The sequence below is a fragment of the Talpa europaea genome (assembly GCF_964194135.1).
Source record: "Talpa europaea genome assembly, chromosome: 16".
Classification (NCBI taxonomy): domain Eukaryota; kingdom Metazoa; phylum Chordata; class Mammalia; order Eulipotyphla; family Talpidae; genus Talpa; species Talpa europaea.
In genome coordinates, this window is record NC_140084.1 from 39,660,479 (window position 1) to 39,677,846 (window position 17,368).

A 17,368-nucleotide genomic window follows, 5' to 3' on the forward strand; every position below is an offset into this window, starting at 1 on the left:
TACAAGAATCGCCAGTCATTAAAATGAGGAAACTGAGATTGCCAGAGCAAGAGACACCTAAGGAAACAAGACAAATAAATGTAGCATGTCATCCTAGAAGAAACAGAATAAGAATAGCTAAACACTAAGGAAATCGAACAAAGTGTGGACTCTATTCACACTTTGGGGGCGGGGAGACATTTCTGTAGCATTGAACAAACTATTTTAACAATTCATTTGTGCCCATTCTGACTGGGACTTCAATAAAGCAATAAAATTAAGTTTCCAAAGGGGAAAAGCCCGACCATCCAACCAAATACGGTATGTGCATCTTAGATTCTTATTTTACAATACTACTGTATAAAGACATTTGAGACAGCAAAAATTGAAGAGTCTAGGTGTTAAGAAATCTAGGTGATATTAAGAAATCCGTTTTCTTAGGTGTCAAAAAATGGTATGTTGTTTGTTGTTTTTTCCTTTTAAATAGTTCTTTATGTGTTAGGCATCATGGAGCATTTATGATTGATGTCTGGAATTTACTCCAGCAAAAAAAAATCATTTTTTAAAATAAGATAGGTAGGTTGTTAGCGACTGTTGAGAAGATGGCGATTCATTACTCTCTATTGTATTTTTTGAAAATGTTTCTAATAAAAGATTTTGAGGGCTGCAAAAAAAAAAAAAAAAAAAAAAAGGTGTTTGATGTATCCCATGGACAGTGACCAAACCTACACCCGTGAACTTAAGAGCTGACACATTTAACTGCCATCTCGACTTCGGCACAAACTATTCCTTCTAATCCAAAACAACTCCCCTTTTCATCTAGAAGGTCTTCAGACGTCACCTCTTCCAGGAAGCCCGGGTCAAGGGTCCCCCAGATCGTGTCCCCGGCCTTTCTAGGCGTCACTGCCTGACAGCCTACGCGTCTACCCCCGAGTAGGCGCCCACGCTCCGGGGGCGTCTCCCCTGCCGCCCGGTCCTGGGGCCCTGCACGCACTTCGGTGTATTGAAGAACTTCCGGAACGGGCAGCATGGGCGGGGCCTCCGAACTTTTCCTGAGCTCTCAAAGGCCCGGGGTCCACCTTAGGGACGGGGCCTAGAGACTTTACCGCGCTCTCATTAGCCCCTGCTCCCCCGAAGGCGTGGCCGCCTCCGCACGGCGCACTCTCGCAGGTGGAGGTTCTGCCGTGGGTCCGCTTCTCCGGCACTCGGATTGGCTTTGAGTCCTCGTCGCCGGGCCTTCCGGGTGTGGCCAGATTCTCATTGGCCGTTGCTCCATGTGCGCCCCGTTGGCGTATGATGTCATGCACGGCGCACGGCGCGTTTGCTCACGTCATTCGCGGGCGCCCACCCCGACGGAGCCAGAGGGTAGACAGTGGGGCGGGTGGGGGCAGCTGAGCTTTGGCGGTGGTAGCGGCGACGGCGACGGCGGCAGCGATGGCCGGGGCGGGGCCGGCCGGACTCCCGGGTGCGGGAGGAGTGGTCCCGGGTCCCGGCGCCGGCATCCCGGGCAAGAGCGGCGAGGAACGCTTGAAGGAGATGGAGGCGGAGATGGCCCTGTAAGGCCCGCTACGGGGCTCTTGAAAAGCCATCCCGGAGCCAGAGCCATCGAGTTCCGGGGCCTCCGGGCCGCGATGGGCCCGGCATATGGCTCTGTTATGGGGAAACTTCGGGACCGTGGGGGCGGAAGTGAAGAGGGGGCGGTTGTCAGGGGTGGGGGCGCTGTCTCGGTATACCTGTGTTCCAGTATTGGCGTAAGGTCCTGAGCTGTGATGTCTGTCCTGTCCCCCTCAGGTTTGAACAGGAAGTTCTGGGAGCTCCAGTAACAGGAATCCCAACTGCTGTGCCCACAGTCCCCGCGGTGGAAGCGATGCAGGTCCCAACACCTGTCATCCGCCCAATTATCGCGACCAACACATACCAGCAGGTATGACTGAGCAAAGGCATATAAGTCAGAGGGCACAGTGTTTGGAGCACATTGTTTGTATACAGAGAGCTCTTGACTCGTTGGCTTGTTTATTAGCATGACAAATTCATCATGTACCAGAGGCCGAAGACATATTAACGACAAGGCAAACAATATTCCTGCCCTTTGGGAACATACATGCTAGAATATGTGGTGTAGAGCTTTCTGTAATGATGGAAATGTTCTGTATCTATTTAAAATGTATATTTAAATAGTTCCTCAGACTGTCTAGTCACATTAAAGTGCTCAGTGGCTAGCTACGTATGACTAGTAGAGAGAGTAATGAAATCAATGAAATGCCAAATAACTATCAGGTGGCCCCAGGCACTATTCTAGACATTAAACATATGGCAGAGCACAAAACAGAAGAATTATCACTGCCTTTTGGGGAGTTACATTTTGCTAGGAAGAGACAGACCACATTAAGAAGGGCAGAGTTTATCAGCAAGGTCAGGAAAGGCCTTCTGAGAAAGTGACATTTATAAAGGACATGATAGAGGCAGCCATACGGGTTGTAAGAGAAGGGAGTACTGTCAACGCGAGGGCCGTGAGGCAGGTGTATACCTGGCATGTTCGAGGAATAGCAAGGAGAATGGTGTGACCGGACAGTCGAAGGAGATGAAGACAGATTGGTGATAAGAGACCATATCTGGTAGGGCCTTGTGGACCACTATAAGGACCTTGGTTTTTACTCTGAGGCGGGAAGCCATCAGATGATTTTCTTTCTTTCTTTCTTTCTCTCTTTCTTTCTCTCTCTCTCTCTCTCTCTCTCCTCCCCCTCCCTTTTATTTTTTTTAAGGATTTATTTATTTATGCATACAAGAACTGGGGTACAGGCCAGAGGTATGGGGAAGCGGGGGAGGTACGAGGATTCACCGGAGACAGAGTAGGGAACAGAACAGCAGACTGACTGAAATACACAGAGGAGCAGCAGGCAAGTCAGGAAAGGTCTGCTGAGCCATGTGGATAGCTCCCTAGCCGGGGATCAAACTCATGCTGCAGTAGCTGCCAATAGCTTCATAGGTTTTGTCTTAACCCCTTGCGCCACCAGGGAGGCCCTCTTTCTTTTTTTTTTCTTTTTTTGGGGGGGCATAGAAGAACTGGGGTATAGGGCAGAGGTGCAAGGGGTGAGGACGGGGTGAGATGATTCACCACCAGAGACAGAGTGGGGAGCAGAACATGCAGCACTACTGAAATACACTGCTGAGGGGAGTAGCGGGTGAGACAGGAGAGGTCTGCTGTGCCATGTGGGTAGCTCCCTGGCCAGGGATCAAACTCAGACTATAAGGGTGGATAGTGCTGAGACTTAACCTCTAGGACACCGGACCCCTTTCAAATGATTTCTAATAGAGATGTGATATGACCCAGCTTAGATGCTGTCAGGGTCACTCTGGCTGCATTTGGAGAACAGACTCAGGGCCGGGGTACAAGCAAGGCGACTGAAGAAGAGGCTAATATAATAAGCTAGGCAGGAGGTAATGGTGGCTTGGACTTGCATGGTGGCATGGAAGATGGGAGGACAGGCTGGACATAATTTCAGATAGTGCTGAATGCCCTGGGGAGGATGAAACAGGGTGAGCGAGGTTGCTGTTGGAGGCAAGGGAGTTTAGGATAGCTTTAGCTAAGGTGATCTCAAAAACCTTCCTGAAAGGGGACATCTTACCTGAGATCTAAAGATTGACAGCCAGCCACACACAGTGCAAAGAACCATGGGCCCCCAGGGTGTGCCAGCCAAACAGATCAGCAACACCCATCAGACTCCTCACCCCAACCACCTCTCCACAGGTCCAGCAGACTCTGGAAGCCCGGGCAGCTGCTGCCGCCACAGTAGTTCCTTCCATGGTGGGTGGCCCTCCTTTTGTGGGCCCAGGTAAGTAAGAAGTGGTGGAGTAAGGGAGCTAGGGGATCACCACGGTGGTAAAAGAGTCCCCAGAACTCTTCTCTCACCATCCTCTTCTCTCCTTTACCGACAGTTGGCTTTGGCCCTGGGGACCGGAGTCACCTGGACAGTCCAGAGGCACGAGAAGCCTTGTTCCTACGGCGAGCAGGTAGGGGCCAGGGAACCCCACACTGACCACTCTTGTTGCAACTATTTCAGCCTTTTGCTGGAATCACTGCGTTCATTCACCCTCTTCATTTCCTCCCCACCCTGATGGCCTCTTCTGAAGCACAGACCGGGTTATGCACATCTCCAGTTTGGCTTCAGTGATACTTGATCATTGCAAATCACCCCCATGGTGTCATTCGCCATCCCTGCCTTTTGCTCTGTTTCTCTGTAGCCCTGAACACCTTATAACAAACACTACAACCTCAGCCATCTTCTGTTTCCTCTAAAATCCAAGCTCCACGAGGGGCGGGATCTTGGCGCCTGCTCAGTAGTAAGCGTCACCTGCCAGAGGTTGATGTGGTGACAAACCGTCAAACAAGCATTCAGCTCCTCACCTGACAGTCCAGCTCCTGTATCACTTGACCCCTTGCAGAGGGATGCCTCCCTTGTCCCGGAAGTCCTAAATGTCGTTGGGGTGTGCCAGCAATGCTTTTGCTGAGATCCCCTCTCTCCCTCATTCACTGTCGCCCAACTGTGAAACCTTGGCGAGATCTTACCAACTAAACCAAAATCAGATTAACCCAGGGAATTCAAATTCATCCTTTCCACAGGCCAGTCTTACTTTCTGTTGCTGAGGTGACCTTATACACAGTCAGCTTTTGTGATATCACTTCCTTACTGGTGTGAAAACAACCCGTGTTCTCTAAAGTTCTGGCAAACCTCCATTAGACAAGCCTTGTTACTTGCGTTACTTCAACGTGTGATGCTTTTTTAGCTGCTAGCTGAGCGACTTTAACCTCTCTTAGTATGGTTTTGATCAAAATGTAAATCTGACCTAGTCTCGCCGCCCAGCTGCCAACCCAGCTGTGGCCCCCAGTGCACAACGAAGACGTCCACTGGCAGCCATGAGGCTCTGCCAGGCCGCCTGCCACTCTCTCGGCATCTCTTATGATGCTCTCCAGCCTCTGGCTGCCTCTGTGGCGCTACACCGAGAAGGGAGTACTTGCCAGGGCTACTTGCACTCCCTCTTGCCTAACTGACTCTCTTCGTTACTCTTTGGGTCTCAGTTCACAGATCCCTTTCTCCAGGAATCCTGCTCTGACCCCCGGTCTAGGCCACGGCTTCTCTGGGCCTCCCACATCCCCGGGGCTCCCCCTGCTGCCGCAGTCACCGTGCCCAGGCTTTCCCACATCCTGGTGCTGATCCTTCTGGGCCGTTGCTTCTGGCAGTGGGTCTGCTTGCTCCTCCTCTGGCCCCGCAGCTCCCTGAGAGCCCTTGGCCTTTTGGTGTGTTCTAGCATTGCCTAGGATGGGTCAGGCCCAGAGGGCCTCCTCCATGGTGAATTTGTTGCTAAATCAGCAAATGAAAACACCCACATGTCTCAGAAGGCTCCCCGACTCTTCTCCAGGATATCTTGGCGCTCACACGCACGCCTTTCCCCAATTGGCCCAGTCTCCCATGACACACACCCCCATCTCTCTCTCGCAGCTGTGGCCTCCCAGAGGGCCCCTATCCTGCCTCCAGCCTTCATCCCCCATGTGCTACAAAGAGCAGGTGAGGGGCCAAGGCCATCATCCCTGCCACGTAACTTCCCCCCAGCCCTACAACTCCCCTGCTAACACCCTGACAGATTCTGCTCTTTGTTCGGCAGCAGGTGCTCCCCGGCCGATGACCCTGCGGCCTCCTCACCAGGCTCTTGTGGGCCCCCCCTTGACTGGGCCCCCTGGACCACCTATGATGCTGCCGCCAATGGCTCGCACCCCAGGGCCCCCTCTGGGCTCCATGGCTGCTTTGAGGCCTCCCCTGGTGAGTATGAACAGGAAGCTGATGCTCAGGGGTGCAGTGCAGGGGAGACCCTCAGTCCCAGCCTGATGGGCTGTGTGTAACTAAGTCTGCCATCCCCTGACTTTTCCTCTCTCTGCCTGCTCCCTCTTGAATTTGCCCCTGTCTTTCCCTGTTTATTTCTGTGACCCGAGCTGTCTGGTTTCTCTGTGAAGAAGCCATAGAGAGAAACACAGGCTGTGGGTGTATTTCTTCCACTTCCCTCTGGCTGTCCCATGTCTGCTCTGTGTTTCTCTGTCCCTGTCTGGCTCTGACCAGAGACTCCTTTTCCCATCAAGGTCTCTCTTGTCTGCTTCTGGTTCTAGACCCTTCCTTGTTGTGCAGGATGGGGGTGGGGGTAAGGTCTGAGTCTGTGATCTCACCCCCCGCACGGCCTTTCTTTGCCTACAGGAAGAGCCAGCAACACCCCGAGAGCTGGGTCTAGGCCTGGGGTTGGGCCTCAAAGAAAAGGAAGAGGCAGTAGTGGCGGCTGCCGGCCTGGAGGAGGCTAGTGCAGCCGTAGCCGTGGGGGCCGGGGGTGCCCCAGCTGGCCCTGCAGTCATTGGACCCAGCCTGCCCCTGGCCCTGGCCATGCCTCTGCCTGAGCCCGAGCCCCTGCCCCTGCCCCTGGAAGTGGTGAGAGGCTTGCTGCCCCCGCTGCGCATTCCTGAGCTCCTGTCCCTGCGTCCCAGGCCTCGGCCTCCCCGCCCTGAGCCACCCCCTGGCCTCATGGCCCTTGAGGTAAGCGGGGGTATAACATTGCGGTGCGAGGGGAAAAAGCTGGAAAGGCAGACAGGAGCCCGAGGGCTTCCACATACAGAAACACATGTAGTCCTCTGTCAGTGAGGAAAGGAGGGGCGGAGGAAACTGGAGGGACTGGAAGACATCGGGGAGGGGGAGGGAAGCAAATAACCCCACCCGGATGTGCATCCAGGCCTGGGCCTACATAGCCAGGGGGACCAGGGGCCAAAGGAAGGTAAGAGAACCTGAAGGGGGCAGGTCCAGAAGATTCCAACACCAAGCCTTCTGCACCCTCTCCCCTTTCCTTTGCAGGTCCCAGAGCCCCTGGGTGAGGACAAGAAGAAAGGAAAGCCAGAGAAATTAAAACGCTGCATTCGCACAGCAGCTGGGAGCAGCTGGGAGGACCCCAGCCTGCTGGAGTGGGATGCAGGTAAGAGAGCTGCCTGCAGGGACAAGCAGAGAGCGCCTCCTTGTGGCAGAGACAGGGAAGGGCCACGCCACGCCACCCCTCTGGGGCTGGTAGGCTGCCTAGCCTGTGACTCTGGGCCAGGCCCTGCACAGGATCTTGCTTGGAGCAGGGGATTGGCTCTTAGAACTTTCTGGCCTCTCCTTTTATTCATGAGAGGCCTGGCTTGCTGAAAATAAAAGCATTCTTTTTTTCACCCAACTTATGAAAAATTTTAAGCTTTGACTGGCACAGTGAAGAGCAATTATCTATGACTTCGATTCAGCTGTGAACATTTTTCTGTGGTGACCAATTTGCAGTATCTACAAACACCAACTCTAGGTCTGTCGCCTGAAACTAATGTTTTAGGCCAGCTAGACCTCAATAAACACTTTTTGCTATATTCACTTTATCCCTTTATGTGTATGTATTTTTTAGCTTTTCCTTCATCGACTTGACGCAGATGATTCGTCATTCTTTCACTCGCTAACTCTTCTGTGTTTATCTCCTAAGCAAAGTAATATCTCTTCCGACCATAATATCACTAACACCCCCGAAGAAATGAACGATACTTCTTTGGTATCTCGTATTCTGTTCCTGTTCCTGTTCCAGTTTCCCAGTTGTCCCCAAACTGTGACAGCTGTTTCTTCCCTGAATCAGGGTCTGTGTGGCCTCACGTCTTTAGGTTATCTGGCAGTGAAAATGGTTTCCCTCCCTCTGCTTTTTCTTATGTATAATAGTGTGAGTGTCCAGTTGTCTTACACCAGCTCCCACCCTCTGAGCCTACCAGATAATTTCCTGCTGGGTGGCCTTATAGGATCCAGAGACTGTCCTTTATCACCCCAGAAGCCACATAGTGTAACCAAAGAGCTGGACCTACCTCCCGTGATCTGTGGCTTCTGCCTCTGTTCCTGGGACCACCTACCTGGCCCAGGCCCTCTAGGCCCTAGTTCTGGGACTATGGACGAGGCTAAGCCTCATCCTCTCCCAACGAGGGTGTTGAATAGTATGTGGCCCCTCGGGAAGGGATTCTTTGGGCAGAGCATATTTGATTGAAGCTTGGCCCTACCTGAGGTGTTTGCCTGGGGTCAGCCAGTTTGAGCCAGTGTGTGCTGTTAATTTAACCCTTGAACTACCACAGGTTCTTGTCCCACAACGTCCGTGAAAAGGAATTCGCAGACATTTTAGATAAGCAGAGAGAAATTTTCTTTAAGAAAATAAAGTTTATTTAAAAGAAGACAGCATTGAGCAATATGTTCCCTTGGCAGTGACTCAAGGAGGAATTAGACTGGCCTTTCCATCAGAAGCAGAGTGAGGAAAGACAAAGTCTGCCTTTGGGAACTGGTGGTTGTCAGTGGCCTTGGGGAGGGCTGTGGGGAGATATGTCCAGGCATTTGAGGGATGCCAGGGCTCAGTGAAGAGGCCAGGGCTAGAACCAAACTAAGGTCTTCATTGTGGGAATGAGGTGGCCCTAGGGTGGGGAAGGGTGGCACAGTTAAAAGTGAAGACTTAGGAGGAACTCCCTGGTGGCACAGGGGTTAAAGTCTCAGCTATCAAGCCCCAGCCACTGCAGCCTGAGTTCCATCCCCAGCCAGGGAGCTACCCACATGGCACAGCAGACCTGTCTCGCCCACTATTCTCCTCAGCAGTGTGTTTCAGTCAGTGTGCCTGTTCTGTTCCCTGCTCTGTCTCTGGTGAATCTTCTCACCTCCCCGCACCTCTGGCCTGTACTGAGTTCTTGTATGCATAAATAAATAAAAAATCTTAAAAAAAAAAAAAAAAAAAAAAAGGAGGACTCGAGCCAGATTCCTGAGTTCTCCTCCCAGCTCTGCTGCTTCCTGGTGGAGTCACGCTGGGTCACTTGACACTGTGCCTCACGCACAAGGGCCATATTGGCACTGCCACATGGATGAAGCCTCATGAGTGTTAGCAGAGCGCCAAGCACAGGGCAAATACCATATAGGTTTGGACTGTTACTACTAAGAGGAGAGACTTCGGGGGATAAGAGGGCTTGGGGGACACCTCCAGAGATTGTGGGGTCTTTTCAATAAAGCAGACGCTGGGCCAAGCCTTTTTACCCCTCTCACCTCCTCTATCCCAACCCTAGATGACTTCCGGATCTTCTGCGGGGATCTGGGCAACGAGGTGAATGATGACATCTTGGCACGTGCTTTCAGTCGCTTCCCGTCCTTCCTGAAGGCCAAGGTCATCCGAGACAAGCGCACGGGCAAGACCAAGGGCTACGGCTTTGTCAGCTTTAAGGACCCCAGCGACTACGTGCGCGCCATGCGCGAGATGAACGGTGAGGGGGGCTGTCTCCCTCGGGAGGTGGGTGTGCAGGCATCTGGCCTGAGCCCAACCAACCCCCAAGCCTCACCTTGAACCCTTTCTTCCCACAGGGAAGTATGTGGGCTCGCGCCCCATCAAGCTGCGCAAGAGCATGTGGAAGGACCGGAACCTGGACGTGGTGCGCAAGAAGCAGAAGGAAAAGAAGAAATTGGGCCTGAGATAGGGTCTGTGGCCGGGCACCCGCTCCTCCCGGCCGGGCGCTGGCTCCTCCCCGCGGTTCTCTTTGGAAACCTCCAGCTCTCCACTTAACCTATCCTCCCCCAAACCGGTTTCAATAAATTTACATTCATTTCCATCCCTGGCTGGGCTTGGAAGTGCTCTGGGGCGCAGGGTTTGGCATCCCCCACCAGGGAATATAGGGAGTCTTCAAAGTACATCTAGACAGACATGTCGGTGGGCATTTTTCAGTCCCTACTGTGTGTCTGTACATCTTGAATCCTCAAGTGCATGCTGAGTGCAGCCTCTCCCACGGAGGAGGAAGCAGAGGCATGATCTGACTCCAGCCTGTGTCCTCAGCACAAGATAGGGGTCTCCTGGGGCCTGCCCACTGGAGCCTACAGCCTTCCAGGCTCTCATCTGTTGAGAAAATTCGCCAGGAGCTTAGACAGTGCTCCCTCAAACAGCCCTGGGCATTGTTCGCGGGAGCTCCGGAGACAGGCTCACTGCCAGTGACCGCCCCAGGTGAGCAGGTCCGGAGTAGCCAGGCCTCTGACCTCGAAGTCAGTCGGGGAGGGCTTCCTGAGTTGCTGGCCACCTCACCGATGCTTCTCTTCCTGTGCTCTCTCCCAGTCTGCAGCTCTACCCGGGATCTCTGGGACTTGTGTTCACTCTGCCAAAACCCAGCCGACTTCTCTTGCTCCTGTGTCTGCATGTGGGTCTGAGTGTTACTCTGGGTCTTTCTCTCTGTGAGCGCCCCTCCGTTTCTTGTCTCTTTCTAGGGGTGTGTGTCTCTGAGTATTCTCTCTGCACCTCTGGGTCCCAACCCCCTTTTTGCCCAGAGCCAGGCTTGTCTGCCTGTCTGAAGAAGTGTCCCTGCGGGACCTTGGTTGTCAGACTGAGAGCTTAGACTTTACCCTGGGGCAAGTCGGGGAAGCTGAGCCAGCATTCCGGAGGGGACTGGCTTTGAGAGCTGCACTTCAGAAAAGGCTCTGAGAGCCCCTGCTGTGGGCCAGGGCAGAGGAGGGAGGCTGCAGAGTTCTGGCATGGGGTCCAGAGACAGCCATCAGAAGCCTGGTTGGGAAGGAGCAAGTTACAGACTTTGTGGGGCATGGGGGTGGGGGAGACAATGCCAAGCCCCTCTGGAATTTGCCCCGAGAGGTATCAGATTTCCCCTCCCCCCAGCGTCCTCCCTCTGACGTCACATTTTCCAGTCTGGTCAGAGGGCCTCCCTCCCTAGCAGGAAGTGCCCTTCGGCCCTCTGCCACCTGGGCTGGACCACCCAGCCCCAAAACCCATCACCACCCCTCCCTACTCCTGGCCCCTTTGTGCTCGCTGCAACCAGGGGTAACCTGGGGATTAAGGGGGAGACAGATAGAAGGATGATACCAGAAAGGAGAAATTTTTAATGTGTGCATTTAGGACCTGAGGACAGGGAGGGAAGGGTCAGTCATGAGGTGGGGAGGGGACACACAAAGATAGAAGAGAAGAAAGGGCCTGAGGCAGTACAGTAGGAAGGGAGTTGGGGAGAAAACCCAGAGATGGAAACAGGTAGGAGGGAGGGAGAGTTGTGGAGGCGCTGAGACTTAGCAAGAGTCTCGGTGCCAGAGACTCAGAGCTGGGGATGCCACCCAGGGCAGAGACACAGGAGAGGAGGACTGGGGGGCACAGCAGGTCAGGAGTGTGGAGCTTAGACGCCCCGTGATGCCCCAGGGCTCCCTACGTTGGGGTCAATCCCAGGATACCACTCACCCTGTGACCGGTGACTCCTGAAGCTGTTTCCCTGTGTAACAGACAAAAGAGCAGAGCTCACACACCCCTCCCAGCAGGAGGGCAAGTGGCTCATGATCAAACTGGGTGACTATTGGAAAGTGTTCATGTTAAGGAGATTGGACGTAATAGTAAATAAAAATCTAATTTAGGAGAGTGGGCACAGCACCAGATCTGAGGCCACGCTACCTGGGTTTAGGATGCCACGTTGAGGAAATACACAGGACACCTAATTAAACTGGAATTTCAGAGAATTTTTTTGTATATGTCCCAAATAGTGCGCACATGCATGTCGTCATGGTTGGATTTTTCTGTTAGCTGAATCATTTGAAGCAAGTTACAGACAACACTTCACCCCCAAACAGCTCAGTGTCCACTTCCTTATGGAGCTATCTTTCATAGAATGCCATGATCACGTCCGAGAAAAGTAATAATACTGTGACATCTCGTGTCGTTTATACTCACATTTTTCCATTTGTCCAGAAGGGCATAGACTCTGCGGAATGAAGAGAAATGGGTGGAACCCTGGGAACCTGCCTCAGTATTCCCTTTCATGAAATGGGGATAAGACTAATACCTATCTCCTAAGAGGATTAAAGGATGCTCCAAAGCATAGCAGGCGAGGGAGCCTCAATAAACGGCAGCTACTGTTGTTTTCTGTTACTGTTTTATGTTTCGAGGTTATTTTTATCGTGATTGACACTCCTGGGGAGCAGCCCCAGAATACCCCTCAAAGGATAAAATTCTTCCTGGTCTGGGATCCCCCTTTATCCTCCCCATCCTCCGCCCCCTGCAGTCACCCTGTGGATTGTGACGTTGGAGGACCTGGGGTCTGGCCGGAAATCCCCCTTCCTGTTGCAGATAAGCCTGGCGCAGCCCAGCTGACCCCAGGCCCTCCTCCCCCACCACCCTCCATGTCGCAAGATCATACCCCCCAGACAGAGAACCTGCCCATCAAGTTCTCAGTCCTCCCCCATCACCCCCTAGTAAAGACACCTCTGCACCCCGGGTGTGTGCAGCCTGCTCTTCTCCCAGCTCCTTTCCAAGTGCAAATCACCCCTGTATTAGAACAATCCCCCATTACCTGGAAGCGGGTGGAAATCTCCGAAGGGGGGGGCGGCTCCGCCCCGCCCTGTCCCCTGCAACTCGACCCAGGTTGTGACCCCCCGCTCTGACGTCTTGGAAAATTCCCCCCCATCCAAGCCAGGGGAGGGGGCTGCATGGTATGAAATGGGGCTGAGACCCCCGGTCAGGGACAGAGGGACCAGCCAGAGGTGAGTCAGGAACTGGGGAATGGGTGTGTGGGTGTCTGGGGTCCTGGGCTGCCAGATCTGAGGGAAGCAAGCGCTGGGACCCAGACTCTAGGGTCCTTAAGTGACACCAGCTCACTCGCTTCCCTCCTGCCTGACTAGAACATTCACCACGAGCACCCATGGACGTGTGGCGGTGGGATGAAGCCTCATCACAAGAAGTATCCCCAGGGAACAGGCTGTCAGGGCTGGGTAGGCTGCAGGGGCTGAGCATGTGAGTGGGGAGAGTGCCCAGGTGGGGACCCCTGCTGATCCCAAGCCTGACTTCCTTGTTGCCGGCAGAAGGAACTGAACTGGACTGTTATTTCCCTGAACTGGCGCTGCAAGGCGGCATGCTGACCGCGGAGACATGCTGGAAAGGTGGCTGTGGGCTGGGGCCCCTGGGTGTGTGGAAGAAGGGGTGACTCCCTGGGGGGCAGGGGGTGCCTACACTTCCAGGGCTGAAGGAGAAGGGGATCCTGAGTCAGTCTAAATCGGTAGAGGTTAGGGGCCGTAACTCGGGCCCTGGCAAATGAAGATGAGTCGGGGGTGATCCGGGGAGCCCCTAGTCACTGCTTCCCTAAGCTCAGCTCCGTTCTGCTCCCCGCAGCGCTGCCACAGCTGGACTGGGGCTCCACATTAACATACCCAGAACTTTCGTGGGAGGCCTGTGAGTGCGGGCGGAGAGCTGGAGGGAGGAGGGGACTAGGGTCCTCCACCCTGTAGGTGTTGACTCCCCCATCTTTGAGCAGGAATGGGCCTGGACCTAGGATGCCTGTGTCCTCAAAGTGCTATTGTTATAGGGCAGCCCCGATAGGACATCCTTTTCCCCCTAACACTATGACCTAGATCCGGGAGCCCAGGGCCCCCCTAGGCGCCCCGACTGAGAGTTATGACTCCCAGAACCCCCTGAGAAGCCCGGGACGCCTGGGGCTCCCCTCACTCGGTGTCTGTTCCCCCTTACAGAGTCCGCCCCTCAGGCTCTTCCGTGGTCAGGAGACTGGACAGAGCAGGCGTGCACCGGCTGTGCCCCCGGGAGCCACGTCTCGCAGGCGCTGGGCCCCGCCCCGTTCGCTCGTTCTGAAGGGACAGCGGCCCCCCTCTGCGCCGCCTCGGCCGGGGGGGCCCACCCGTGGTCGCGCGTCCAGGCCGCGGCGAGCTCCAGCGCCTGGGACTGTTCCCTTGGCCCCGACAGCCCCTCCTGCTGGGGCAAGGGCCACGGGGGAGAGCCGCGCGGGGACTACCCCATTTCGTGGGGTGAGCCTGTGGGCTCGGACTGTGCCCCCCTTTGGGACTCGGGGCTGCATACGGATTCCACCCCCTCTTGGAAGGAGTATCAGAGTTCAGATCTCACCACCTCCTCCGAGACCAGCGAGCAGGAGGACCGCGCAACTTTGGCTGGTTACCCCAAAACTAACCACCGAGGTGAGAGGTCGCGCGGGGCAGGAGTCTAGCGAGGCGGGACCTTGGGCGGGGCCTGGAAACTGGCAGGGGCGGGGTTTGCGCCAGGGCGCTCCGGGGAGGTCGGGGAGGCTGGTGGCCAGCTCTCGGGGTCTTGCCAGAGGAGAGGACTAGACGCTGGTCGTTTCCAGGGTGCAAGAGATGAGGAACCAAGCGCTTGCATTATAGGACAGGAAAGAGATGAGGATCTCGATGCGTGGGTCTCCGAATTAGGCAGCCAAACTCCTAAATCTCTGAGATGGGCCCCCCTCCCCCATGCCCGAGTCCCTTATATGGAAGGGCTCATCCGGATTGGTTGATCCCCGAGGAGGGGGATCCAAACCCCTGGGCCCCAAATTGGGAAGACCTGAACCGGTGAAGTCAGAGATGAGGGAACGGGACTCCCTGGTGGTGCAAGGGGTTAAGCGCCTCACTGTGAGGCAATCTACAGCCTCTGCAGCACGAGTTCGATCCCCGGCCAGGGAGATACCTGAAAGGTCCATGCAGGAAGCCAGAATGCAGGAGCCAACCAGGAAGCCCACCTGGGGGGCAGGAAAGCAGATACCTGCCTGGAGGACTCAGACAATGAGCCTCCCCCCTCCCCCTACGAGTCTCATCTCAGACAAAGAACCTCTACCTGCCCTACAAACTTTTCCCGCCGAACGAGCCCAACTACCCACCTGACCTCTCCTCACCCTATAAAACCCTGCTTCCCCCTAACAACGTGCGCGGCTTCACTGACCCCCGCCTTGGGTCTGTGAGGTCCGCCCGGGGCGCAATAAACTTTCCCTCCCTTTGAGAAATGTAGCCTGGCTCTCCTTTTCTTTACTGCGCCGAACCTTTCAATACCCACATGGCGCAGCAGACCTCTTCTGTCTCGCCTGCTGCTCCCCTCAGCAATGTCTTCGGTCCATCTGCCTGTTCTGCTCCCCGCTCTGTCTCCGGTGAATCCTCTCACCCTCCCGCGCCTCTGGCCTGTACCCCAGTTCTTGTAGGCATGAATAAATAAATCTTTATAAAAAGAAAAAAAAAAACAGAGATGAGGGAACCCGGACTCGGAAGCCACACGGTCTGGGACGGAACGCTTAAGGATTCCCCTGCTCCCTCCCGCAGGCCCCATTCAACTGTGGCAGTTTCTCCTGGAGTTGCTCCAAGACGGGGCGCGGAGCAGCTGTATCCGCTGGACGGGTAACAGCCGCGAGTTCCAGCTGTGCGACCCCAAAGAGGTAGGAAGCTTTCCAGACCGCCGAGTCCAGCCCAGTCTCCTCTGCCCCAACCTAGTCCCTCTATTCACTTTACCTGGTCGTTGGCCCTGCCAACCCTGGTCTCAACCTGGTCAGGGTCTGCGGGCACCGACCCTGGGCTAGGCGACAGCCAAGCCCCGCCCCCGCCCCGCCCATCGCCTTCAGGCCCCGCCCACAGGGCTAAGCCCCGCCTCCACCCTAGGTGGCGCGCCTGTGGGGCGAGCGCAAGAGAAAACCCGGCATGAATTATGAAAAGTTGAGCCGAGGCCTGCGCTACTACTACCGCCGCGACATCGTGCTCAAGAGCGGTGGGCGCAAGTACACGTACCGCTTCGGGGGCCGCGTACCCGGGCTGGCCTATCCCGACCGCACTGGGGGCGGACATGGTGGAGCTACTCAATAAAAATATCCTGTCAAACCTCGTCTCAGGTGCTCTTCTTTTTTTCTTTTTTTTTTTTTTCACTGAGATTGACTGCACCAACACCCACAACCCCACCCCTCCCCTGCTGGGTGACCTCCTCCCCTCCCCAACACACTTATGTCCCTCACTGTGCTCCCTGTGATGGGTATGTAAAGGAATCAAACTTGTCTGAGTCTGTTCTTCAAGGGGGACACAGCAGGTAAACTTGCAAGTTAGTGATTGGGTCTGATTTATTTACAAGTATCTCCTATGTGCCAGGCACTGTTTTAGGTGCTGGAGGTACGATAGTGAGTGAGAGAGAAAAACTTCTCCTTTATGATCAATTATTTTGAGGGAGACAAAAGGAGGTAAACATAATTTTTTTAAATCTATTATGTAAGAAGGTAAGTGCTATGGAGAAATAACGTAGGGAAGAGCGGTAGAGACTGATGAGATGGCAATTTAAAGTATTCGGTCTGAGGCAGACTTAGTGAGAAAATGGCGTTTGAGCAAAAACTTGGAGGTGAAGAAGGGAGCCAGCTAAGGAAGACCAAAGGACAGCAAGTGCAAAAACCCTTGGAGGGAAACCAGCCTGCAGGTTTAAGGAACTGAGGAGGCCAGTGTGACCAGAGCAGTGGAAGGGATTTATTTTTTTTTTTAAAGATTCATTTATTTATGCATACAAGAACTGGAGTACAGGCTAGAGGTGGGGGGGGGGGTGCTACGAAGATTCACCAGAGACAGAGTGTGGAACAGAATAGGCAGACAGACCAAAAATGCACTGCTGAGGGGAGCAGTGGGGCGAGGCAGGAGAGATCTGCTGCTGGCTGGCCAGGGATCGAACTTGTGTTTCAGTGGCTGCAGATAGCTTCACAGTGCTATGCTTAACCCCTTGCACCACCAGGGAGGCCGGAAGGGGTTTAAATATAAAAGGGTATAAGGCGAGGTCATATAAAGGAGACCAAATTGTGTACATCAACTGTAAGGACTTTGAATTTAGACTGAAAGAATCAGATCAGATACCTGGGGAAGGTTCCAGGCCAAGGAAAAAAAGTGATCTGGAGATTCACAGGGTCCCTCTGACTGACTGGGCTGACTGGAGAGCAGCAGGGAAGCCAGAAGGCCAGGGGGTGGGCAACTGCAATCATCCAAGCTGGAACTGCCTGTGGCTTGAACCACATGTGGCAGGGGGTTCTGGCTCTTTCCCCAGCAACACTGATAGCTGACAGATCAGGTATGAGAAAGAGAAACGTCAGACAATATTGTGACCAGAACAGAGTTGCCATTTTCCAAGATGGACCAACTCTGCGATACAGGACTTTAGGTTCCGGAATCTTCAACCTTCCAAGTCTTTGTCAATTTGTGCTTTTTTTCTGAGATGTGGGGAGAGTCATAATGTGGGCATTCCTCATAGTGTGACAAATGACACTGGGAGAAAGACTGGTTCATTTTCAAACCTCCACAAATGCTCTTATAATAATCACGATGAGGGTGTGGATTTTTGTGTTTCGGTCAGAGCTACATCTCCAACTCACAGAAGCACCTGGCCCAGGGTAAGCATTCAATAAACAACGCTTGCATGAATACAGGGACTTCCACTTGGCTATTTCCCCCAGGCCCACCATCTAGCCAGTCCAATTGTTAGGGGGAAAAGGATGTCCTAAAGCTAATTCCATACAGGCGTTGTGGACTCCACCCCCACTCCAGACCAAAGCCAAAAGACA

The 17,368-nt window shown here is 54.1% G+C and overlaps 2 protein-coding genes across 3 annotated transcripts; both read left to right on the forward strand.

Annotated features, from left to right (window-relative positions):
• Positions 1 to 1,413: 1,413 nt before the first annotated feature.
• RBM42 (RNA binding motif protein 42) lies at positions 1,414 to 9,576 on the forward strand (the record flags this gene model as incomplete). 2 transcript variants are annotated; one of them, XM_084256668.1, is made up of 10 exons in its annotated part: positions 1,414 to 1,535; positions 1,771 to 1,903; positions 3,728 to 3,812; positions 3,916 to 3,990; positions 5,478 to 5,543; positions 5,620 to 5,795; positions 6,222 to 6,551; positions 6,864 to 6,981; positions 9,104 to 9,298; positions 9,396 to 9,576. In XM_084256668.1, the coding sequence occupies 10 exons, from the start codon at positions 1,414 to 1,416 to the stop codon at positions 9,506 to 9,508; spliced, it is 1,413 nt and encodes a 470-aa protein (XP_084112794.1). In that variant the 3' UTR covers positions 9,509 to 9,576. The 2 variants fall into 2 exon arrangements, with proteins under 2 accessions (XP_084112794.1, XP_084112795.1); XM_084256669.1 differs by lacking the exon at positions 5,478 to 5,543 and having other exon boundaries at positions 5,641 to 5,795.
• A 3,127-nt stretch (positions 9,577 to 12,703) lies between these two features.
• Positions 12,704 to 15,647, forward strand: ETV2 (ETS variant transcription factor 2; the record flags this gene model as incomplete). The annotated part of the gene is made up of 4 exons (XM_084256739.1): positions 12,704 to 12,773; positions 12,864 to 12,941; positions 15,114 to 15,226; positions 15,447 to 15,647. 4 exons carry the CDS (start codon positions 12,704 to 12,706, stop codon positions 15,645 to 15,647), a joined length of 462 nt encoding a protein of 153 aa, XP_084112865.1.
• Between the last annotated feature and the right edge of the window lie 1,721 nt (positions 15,648 to 17,368).